Source organism: Agrilus planipennis, unplaced genomic scaffold (assembly GCF_000699045.2).
Source record: "Agrilus planipennis isolate EAB-ADULT unplaced genomic scaffold, Apla_2.0 scaffold16, whole genome shotgun sequence".
NCBI classification, from domain to species: Eukaryota; Metazoa; Arthropoda; class Insecta; order Coleoptera; family Buprestidae; genus Agrilus; species Agrilus planipennis.
The window spans coordinates 718,108-728,962 of record NW_020438946.1 but is presented as its reverse complement, the minus strand read 5'-3'; the positions used below and the strand labels follow the sequence as shown (position 1 = coordinate 728,962).

At 35.3% G+C, this 10,855-nt stretch overlaps 2 protein-coding genes across 7 annotated transcripts in view; one reads left to right on the top strand and one right to left on the bottom strand.

Moving 5' to 3' along the window:
* Positions 1–10,855, top strand: part of LOC108744618 (carcinine transporter) — a 144,291-nt gene that overhangs the window by 1,615 nt on the left and 131,821 nt on the right. The gene's annotated exons all lie outside the window — the stretch shown is intronic.
* The window catches only part of LOC108744695 (unconventional myosin-IXb), a 139,661-nt gene that overhangs the window by 18,984 nt on the left and 109,822 nt on the right, over positions 1–10,855 (bottom strand). For all 5 annotated transcript variants that reach the window (XM_018480586.2, XM_018480585.2, XM_018480588.2 and 2 more), the window contains one exon: positions 3,276–3,607. In XM_018480586.2, the coding sequence (XP_018336088.1) occupies positions 3,276–3,607 (332 nt within the window). The remainder of the gene's footprint in view (positions 1–3,275; positions 3,608–10,855) is intronic.

The window sequence follows — 10,855 nt, the reverse complement described above, 5'->3', positions numbered from 1 at the left end:
TATTATATTATATTTATCGTCCTAATATTAATTGTTATACTACATTTATAAAAGATTCAGTTGCTTAGCTCTCTGAAATATTAAAACATAGGTGGCAATTAATTTGTTCTACCCTTGTAAAAATTTTGGAAAAAATATATGTTATACAGCATAGGTATTTATAAACAAAAGATCGTGATAGACAGCTATTTTATTTTTGATTTTTTTTTAATTTAGATCACTTCGATATATTAATCTTTGAATCTTTGGCGTATCTAGCATATACATAAAAAAAATAAAAAAAGTTTGCTACATTATAGAGGAAAAAAAAGTTTTTTCAAAATTCAATTAATTAATTTATTTGAAACACTAACGGGAACACGAGCGTGATCACTAAGGGAATAGTTTCTCTTAGTGATGTGAAAAGTAAAAACATCGACCCAACTTTCCCGAAGGGCATTTCACCCACGCTTACCGCACTATACTCTTAATGACGTTTGAATATGTTTTATTGTAATTTTTCTCATTCTATAGTAGTTGTAAATATATTAAAAAAATTGAGTAGATATCTACATTCCTCTATTTTATTAAAAAACTGATACAATTTTATTAAAGCTTTATTAAAACAATAACGTGATATAGGTAATTAAAAATAATATATAATAACATCAATGAATTCTAATGATATTTTTCAATAGAACTCGTATATTTAAATATAGTCCTCGTTAAAATATACAACTAAATTGGTCCATCCTCGATTTAATTTAGTTACATGTAAATGTATGAATAATTCTAAAATTGATAATATATTTACTTATATAAAAAAATGATTCTTTGAAAGTTCTGTATGAAAATGTGCCGTTAATTTAGTTGTACTAATCTATACCTCGTCGGATACTGGTCACTTATTTATACAGTGATGGACCATTCTTGATTATTTCCTGAAACTTCCCGTAAGTTCCTTTCGTCGTATCGACTTTCTGGTACATCAAAGTTCTCTGTTTATTTGTAATGACTTTGAAGTTTTATCAGTTTGTGGAGATTTTGCTCCATATGTAATAATTAATTGCGAATCTTCATTTACGAATCGTGGTATCCAGAAAATTGAAAGCTTTTGAGGGATTTTGCGCATTGTTTAAAAAGGTTTTGAGGGGGCGCTACAGAAGGTAATGGGAAAAGGGTAAGATATGATGGTAAAATTCCGTCTGAGGCATGAAGGATTATTTACATACATATTGGAAGCAGAAATAAAGACCTACATTAGATTACTGTTGGCAAATATATACTTACGTATATTTATAATTTTGTTTTTGTCGCTTGTAAGTGTAAATGCCTGTAGGGAGTATGATATAAAGCAAGGGTATTTTCTAGTAGTTACACATAATCAGGAATGTCTACGAAAATTTTCAACTCGTTGCTTTGGTCAAATCTTATTAGGATAAATGCCAAAATGGCACTATAGACATCTACAGCAATAGTAGAGTCTATATTAACAAGTGGATTAGAGTGCCACCAGTTATCAGACGAAAATAGGAAAAAAGTAGAGGTAGTAGGGGTGGATTATATTAGAAGAGCAAGTGGAATGCCCAGACTAGAACATATACAAAATCAAGAAATAAAAAACGTTTAAAAAGAACAAAATTGATTCTGGACAGGATAGAAGTAAGACAACTTCTTTGATATAGACATGTAATGACTTATGAAGATGAAAGGAAACCGATGTCCTAAAAAAGTATGGATTATGTCCCAACAGTTAGAAGAAAGAGAGGAAGACCACTATTGAAATGGATAAAGAAAATAGTAGTAACAATGAGTAAAAATGAAGAAATGGAGAAATGGGGGATGCGGCAGAAAATGTAGAATCCCCACTATAGGTACACTAAACTGACCAGTATGTTCTATTGTTTAAGTTTTGAAAATTACCATGGGCTAGATGTCAAAAAAAAAACTTTTAGGTGTTTCATTCCCACCAGCCACTAATGCTGGTGGGCGGGCAGTCCCTCCGGACTACGCCAGAAGGTAAGGCGGGAGGCCCTCTTCAGCCTCCGTTCAGGAATCGTGGGAATGGGTGGGTGGTGGTTCGGGTGAGAAAGATGAGACGGACAAAATGAAGACAAAAGAGAATGAAAGATTATCTGTGGAATATTACTGCCCCAGCATCTACTTAAGTGATCCAAGCAAATCTCAGAAAAACTTGGACTAAGGCAGACGGACCCGGCATCGAACCGGCGTCCTCCCGAATACTAAGCATTGGACTAAACCTCTAGGCCATGCCCCTCGGTACTAAGAGGTCTAAAACCACAGGTCACCGGTTTGATTCTGGGTGGTCGAATGGATCATTTCTTTCTTTCTTGGATCATTTAAGCAGGATATAAGTAAGACAACTTCTTTGGTATAAACACGTAATGACTTATGAAAATGGAAGAAAACAGATGACCTAAAAAGTATGGATTATGTTCCAACAATTAGAAAAAAGAGGTACACTAAACTGACCAGTATGTTCTATTGTTTAAGTTTTGAAAATTACCATGAACTAGAGGTCAAAAAAAAACTTTTGGGTGTTTCATTTCCACCAGCCACTAATGTTGGAGGGCGGGCCGTCCCTACGGACTACGCCGGAAGGTAAGGCGAGAGGCCCTCTTCAGCCTCCGTTCAGGAATCGTAGGAATGGGTGTGTTTCGGGTGAGAATGAAAGATTATCTGTGGAATATTACTGCCCCAGCATCTACATAAGTGATCCAAGCAAATCTCAGAAAAACTTAGACTAAGGCAGACGGACTCAGAATTGAACCTGGATCCTCCCGAATGTTAAGTATTGGACTAAACCTCTAGGCCATGCCGCTCAGTACTAAGAGGTCTAAAACCATAGGTCACCGGTTTGATTCTGGGTGGTGGAATGGATCATTTCTTTCTTTCTTGGATCATTTAAGCAAGATAGAAGTAAGACAACTTCTTTGGTATAGACACGTAATGACTGAAAACAGATGGCCAAAAGAAGTATGGATTATGCCCCAACAAGTAGAGGAAACAGAGGAAGATCAGTATTGAAATGGATAAAGAAAATAGTAGGAACGATGAGGAAAAGGGAAATGGGGAAATGCGAGATGCGGCAGAAACTGTAGGATCCCCGATATATGCATGTACATTAATACTTAAGGGTGTGGAATGTTTCAGTTTTAGAGAAATGCGAAGGACACGAAGGAGTATAGATGAGTGTGCAATCAGTTTTGAGAATGACAATTGTACAATTATGAATCGAATCTTTCACCAAAATAAGTGAAACCTGCAATACTTACATAATAATTTGTTGCTGCAAACCTTGCTTGCAAACATTTCATAACGGCGTCTTCGGTGAGCGGTCCTTGAAGATGAATAAGATCTTCTATGTCGGCACCCGCGATAGGAAACGTAACCCGCGGTTCGGTCGGGATCACAGCCGGGGGTGCGAGCAATGGCGTCGAACGCGGCGGTACCGCGGGCTGTACGGCGGCCGGGGCCGCAGCGGGTCCCGAAAAGTTCTTAATTGGACCACCTTGCACATGTAACCGGTTTCTAAGGGTCACTAATTCCGTACTTAAACTACGTAACCGTTGCTGTAGATGAACGGCTTCGTTTGAAGACGACGCATCTGCAAATAAAAGAAAATGGGCTTTTAGTGTTCTTCTATTCGATAAATTAGGCCTTTATTCGGTTAGAAAGCTCTATCTATTAGGTATGGAGAAGTCTCATATCATTCAAACTGACGATAAAGTTAAGTTACATAATATCGTAATTATACTATAGAATTGTAAGAAATGCGAAGTTATTGTAGTAACTGTCTTCCACTGTCTCTAGGGTTGCCACCTTTTCAGGCTTTACATAAAGTACTTCTCGACTAAAAGGTTAAAAAAGAAAGTACTCGGCATAAAACTATAGTATTTTATTTTTTGTTTTTAAAAACATATTTTTTGTTACACCTAGCAGCCAGTAACAAATTGCTGTCGCTCTTAAATACATTAATAGCCTCTAAACATGGCAAACAAAGATTTAAGTAAACTAAAAGTTCATTTTTATTNTTATTTTTAAGTGTTTTTTTTTGGTGTTAGTTTAAGTGTATGTTGATTATTAAAAAGTTAAAAATCACATAAGTCGTTTACTGCTCGTACTGCTCCAAGAAGAATACCACCGATAGAAAATATTCGGCCGTTATATCTAAAAAATAGACTTCGATAAATTAATTTTTATCGAAGAGGGTTTAAGTGTTCCTTAGGAAAATCTAGGCCAGCAACACACCCGCAACATTCAACATTATTGATGTAAAAATACTCTGAATTTCGAATAATCGCTTACAAAATTACGATGTTTACTTAAGGCCTTAAATAAAGTATTTTTGCTTACTTTATGTGTCTTGTAAAGTATAACGTACGCACAGTCTTTATAATACAGTATAATTACAATACTTTATAATAAAGTACGGGTGGCAACCCTAATTGTCTCCCTTTTAGCTAAATGGTGCCCAGAAAGAAAAACAAAAATTGGTCAAGCTTGTTTGTCCTTTATTTCGTTCATAAAAAGTGGTTTAGATGGCGTAGACGTCTGACTACTAAAACTTCGGCTAAACGATCGTCAAGTCCCTGCGATCGAGTTCGAATTGCAATCAATAATTAATGATTTAATGGGTAGACGCGGCTGCATCGTCGCATTGTCGGGAATACCTACGTTGAAAAAAGTCGTCAAATACGTTATGTGCAAGTAATATCGATTTCTAGCTTGTTTGTGGTCTCGTGTGTTTGCCATTTGCAAGGAATGTCGTTTTGTCGTTCGACTGGCCTATATACCCACACACGTAGACAGATGTACCTACCGGTTATGCAATATGCAATAGCATTCGATTCTAGAAAACCACAACACAACGTTTGTAATGTGTGTTTGGGTTTACTTGTTTTGCCGGGAAACGCACTGAACACGTTGTAGTTTCAATACCTACAGCGAGCATAATAGAAAGTGATTTCTTCAGTTTTCGAATTCAAATGAGAGTTGAGATAGGAGGAATATGAGTCATTACTTTTTAGCACTGTATCCCCTTCCCTTATAATATATTTTAATAAGTCATTACCGAAACCCTTACGTCAACTTTAGAGAAAAAGGTTTTAGCATTTTGGGCGGCAGTCATTACGCAAGGTAGGTCTTCGGCCTCCTTCTAAAAATTGTGAGATTGGGTGGCTGGTGATTAGGGAGAGATAGATGACACTGAAGAAGATACGGTAGAAGAGAAATGAAATGTTATATCTCCAGTATTATTCTAACTTCAGCCTAAATGATCCAAAGAAAGCACAAAAAAAATTGAATCAGAAAATCGAATCGGTGTCCTATCGAATGGTAAACTACGGTCTAAATAACCTCTAGGTCACGGTAACGATAGGACAAAACTGACCGGTACATTTTATTGTTTAAATTTTGAAAATTACCATGGCTTAGAGGTCAAAAAAAGCTTTTGGGCTTTCATTCCTACCAGCCATCAATGCTGGTGGGCGGGCCGTCCCTCAGGACTACGCCGGAAGATAGGGCGAAAGGCCAGCATCCTTTCAGGAATCGTGGGAATGAGTGGGTGATGGTTCAGGTGAGAAAGATGAGACGGATAAAATGAAGACAAAAGAGAATGAAAGATTATCTGTGGAATATTACTGTCCCAGCATTTTCCTAACTGATCCAAGGAAACCACAGAAAAATTTCGACCAAAGCAGACAGACCCGAAATTAAACCGGCGTCCTCCCTACTTCTAGGTCATGCCGCTCGATTCCTAGAGATTTAAACCACCGGTCACCGGTTTGATTCTGGGTGGTGGAATAGTTTTCTTCGATTATTTAGGCAAATGTTGGGGAAGTAATATTCCACAGATAATCCTTCATTTTTCTTTTGTCTTCATTTCGCCCATATCATATATCTCCCTCCTAACCATGTAGAAAATACCGGAGTTGACGACAGGCCAAAATTTGCGCTATTATTGGGGAACCAAGCATTGGCTTGTCAATACTGAACCAATTCTCGATCAATCTTCCAGTTCCAGAGTTCGTTACAGTGACGGTTTCGCCATCGCAATATACTGATTGTGAGTGGTATTCAATGAAATAGGAATTTCCAACAAAATTTTTATAAAATCAATTGTTGTTTATTACACTAAGCAATTTTATTAAAATAATTCTTGATAAAAGAGAATTGTACATTTGAAAAAAAAATTAAAAGTGAAGTGTTTTATTAACCAATTTCGTCAATTAATATCACAGAATGTTTCAGATAGTGTTTTTTAAACGTAAATAAGATTAACTATGTCTATATGTCTTGGCGTAACATCTGCTATCAATCGGATTAATTTTGCTCATTAGTATTGGCATTAACTACCCCTGTCAAACAGTCTTAAACCGATGTGACAAACCAAGCGTTTGCCATGCTTGGTCCAAAATTGGACAACCTTGGGTCAATTTTGGACCAAGCTCGACCCTGCTGTGATTTTCTAAATGGGTGTATATATCCCGCGATTCCAGCAAGGATACTGAAGAGAGCAATAGGTCAGAGGGACTGCCCAAAAGTTTAGGTTTCTTAAAAACCAAATGTACCATTGGTACAAAACACTTTGAAGATGGTATAACAACCCCGCGTATTATGTTAATGTATTTTGTTAATTATTTATCGATTAACTCTAAAACTTATGTAAACGTTTATGATGAGCAATTAGTTTTAAGATTTTCTCCAAGTCTTTAGCATTGTTTTCATGTTTGTTCCGAAATCGTAACCCATAACAATAACATCATTCTGAAACTTACAAGAATATTTTAAATGAATTATAAACGTTTCGTATCACATAAACCCGCGTTTGGCCTCTTTGTTTTGATTTATTTCCAGGTGACTCGTTTTAAAACATCTCGGATTATGATTATCGTTAAGTTACCTACCTTTCGTTCCATGTTACGAAGTATCTTTCTATTACAAGAACCGGTTCCCTCTGTCTTTCAATCCATGCACGGTACAACAAGAACAAGAAAACCGATAGTTCGAGAGGCCCATCTACGTATCATGCCACTATAATGGCTTTATATTCATACCCTACGTTTCTTCCTATCTATCTGTAGAAGAAACCTACACACAAAGGTGACGGCGATTGTCCTTTAAGTGTCCTTTTCGAGTATAAAATTTCCGCGTATCTGTTTGCCTTAATAAATTGTTAATTGTTTAAGCATTTCGACAAAGAACAGTATTAGAACAAAAAAGTATGTTTTTTAGAAAACAGAGCGAACAATATGCTTCTTAAAACCTCATGATTAGTCTGCCAGTGTGAATATGCATTTGCTAAAAAACAAACTAAATGAAGAGGTGATAGAAAAGATGATAGGGATATATAGACAAACGAAAGGGGTGGTGGGAGTAAAGAATAGAGAAGTAGCAAAACTATGGATGAAAAAAGGAACAAGGCACGCATGTATAGATACTAAGGAGATGTGCAAAATGGTTTTCTAAAAGTATTTAAATACAAAATGCAAACACTTTTTTGATTTGTTATCTCAAATGTAAAATACAAAATAGATTTCCCTTTTGTATTTTAAATACTAAATGCAAAATACAGTGTAAACTCTTTATAGCGTCAGTCGATTTAACGACAAACTCCTTAAAACGTCGAAATTGCTTGACTCTGGTTGGTTTACATTGTTTTTTATACAATATTACAATTTATATAGCGTCACGCTCACTCTATTTAACGACAACAATGCGGCATTTTAAATCATTAAGCAGTACTTTCTAAGTTGCCGAAATAGATAAGAACTGCAGCTGTGTACGTTGTTGAAGAAGACGATCCTGTCCCTCCACCAAGCATCAAACAAGCACTTGATGCAGCGAAACTATTAAAAAAATACTTTTTATATAATCAAATTGATCCAGCAGTATCTCAAGATATGAGTAAGATACGTATCAAAATACAATTAAAATATTGGAGCAGCAAAAAACATCAGACGAAGATAACAGGCTATACGCAATGTATGAATAATAATGTTCGTGTTTAAAATGTGTACTATATTGGTAAATGCATATTATTATAGAATAGTAAAATAATATCTTTTATTTTTCTCCATTTAACGACCACTCTTTATAACGCCGATAAATGTTCAGTCCCGTAAGTGTCGGATTATAGAGTTTACACTGTATTTCAAACAAATCATATAAAGTAAATATTTTTACTTGGAGGAAAAAATGAGTAAGGATGGAAGGAAAAAAGTATGAACAATACCTAATGCAGATAATATTGTTTTAGTAGCGACAAGTTATGATACATTAAAAAGACTGGAAAGATTATTGGAGTTATATTTGGAGAATATAAATTGAACGGGTTAAGCTAGTACAAAATATCTAGGCTACTTATTATACGTGGTACAAAGTACAAAATGCACGCTTCCGTTTGGAAAAAAATCCTAGTGAATTATACATGAGAGCACGAGCTGACGATACGAACGCTTACGAATTGAATTTATTTACTTGGAGGCAGCGTTCCTTAATGTCAGGCTCCTTTCAAATACAAAGCATGCTCTTCAACAACTATTTCTGCAGGCTACTCATGATTTATATTTTAACGATAACGAAGGAAATTGTGACAAGTAAAATACTCAGTTTGTGACAGAAAAGTTACCGGTATAAAATAATTTATGGTTTCCTTAAAAGGTTAGTAATGTATTTATAAACATAATCGGTCATTTTGTACTTGGTGTTTCTGAAATTAGTAGCAAGCTTGCAGAAGGTGATAGGGCAATATAAAACAAGAAAATTAAGTAAATGCTTGGTGGCCCGAAAGTTCGACGGTTTCGAGAAAAACGTATTTGAAAATACAGACAAGGGCCAATCCGACACTGATAGGATCACGGGGGAAATATGGCAATGCGTTCAATCGGCTAGTATTTAACAGCATAAGTCATCATCATAAGGTCGCCAGTCTTAAAACTGGTTGGACACGCACCTCCAATCTTTCCTATCCTAAGCCAATCTTGGCATTTCCCTAAAACTAAAACAATCGACATCTTTAACTACTTGAGAACAGTCTTGGTCTACCTCTAGCCCTCCTAACATTCGTATCTTCCTCATGCCTAAGAAGGTGTCCTACCAATCTATCTCGCCTATTTGTCATTGACTTCCATAGGGTCCTCTGTTCTCTTATTCTTTTTAATATCTCTTCATTTCTAACCGTCTATATCCACAGGATTCTCTTCATTTGCTTGTAACACCACATTTCGAACGCTTCTAACCTTTTCTTTGCGCCAACCGTCTATGTTTCGCACCCGTACAGCACCACACTTCAAACACACTTTTAACAATCTTTTTCGATTTTTTTAATTAACCGTTTACAAGCATAGAAGTGACTTCTTTTTACTGAAGGCGATTCGACCCTACGCTAACCTCTGCTTTATATCCCTGCTACTCCTTCCGTCCTGACTTTCTAGATACCTAAAATCGGCCGCTTCTTCTAATTCTTCGTCTCCTATCTTTATATTCGCTATTTCCCTACTTTTTCTTCCCTTGCATACCACTATTTTTGTTTTACTTTTATTTATTTTCATACAGTACTGTTTTGTCAGTACCGCATCCATTTTATTTAAAGCTATCTCTCACTCCTCCTTGTTAGCAGCATCAGTATTGTAAATATTTATTTTGTATTTTTGTGCTCGTACTTTGTTTGCTATTTGATATATTAGATTAAGTGTGATTGACGATGTTTATGTTATAGCCACAGTAAAGTAGTTTTTTTTATCCTTTTAATGTTGTAGGTTTGTATGAATGCAGTTAATACATGTTATTGACAGTAGGTCAGTGTGTTACTGTCATAGATCGGTGCAGAAGTGTATTAATGCCTTGACTAATGCATGAGTTCCTAGATGATGTTCATTGGCCAAGACTACCTTCGAATTGCCCCTTGATCTGTTTTTTTTAAATTTTTTTCCCTTATTGACCATGCTCCCTTACTCATCATGCGATTCCCGTTAACATCCCACAAATCTTGCTATTAATTTCGGAAATACCCTGTGTACCTATAGGTATAATCTAAAACATTAAACTTTTCACGAAAACTTTTGGATGATAGATCTATGGATCATTAAGATTATAAGTAAAAACTTTATTGTATAACGATCTTCCATACGATCGGATATGCAAGAAAAAGTAAATTAAATGTTCAACCCCCTTCTTAATATTCATAACGAGAAAGGTATTATTTTATTAAGTTCAGTTATTCTAAATTATTTAAGTTTTTCTGCTACAAACGGACCGAAAGAAATTCTTTTCTTCTCCAATGAATTCATAATTGAAGCGATCTATTCTCATTACAAATTGAAATTTTGTATAAATTTATCAATAAAAGAGTGTTTATATTTTAATAAATGTTCTGCATATGTATAATCAGCTTTCCCATTAGTATAACACCTCCTGTGTTCTGTAATCCTTTGGTTGAAGGATCTCCCAATTTGTCCCATATAGACTTGATTACAGTCCCCACATTCCAATAAATAACCTTCAGATTTTGATCCTTTATCAGTTTTATATTTATCATGTTTTATAAATTGGCTAGCGTACAATAGTTTAAAGTTTCTCTTTTAAGAGGAAAATAAATGCGTTGATTATCGACCACCCACAGTGCTAGTTATGATAATTACATTAGAATTATTAATAAATATTATTATTAGGTACTCATTGACTTTTCCGGTTAATAGAACCAAGATATCACAAGTTATAAAACGTCTTCTTAATTTACCGTTTATTTATACTTATGGTTTATACTTTCCAGCATTAATGTTGTTTTATAGACAAGTATATCAAGTAAATGAAATCCATATACCTAATTAGCGAGCATGCATTAGCATAACGT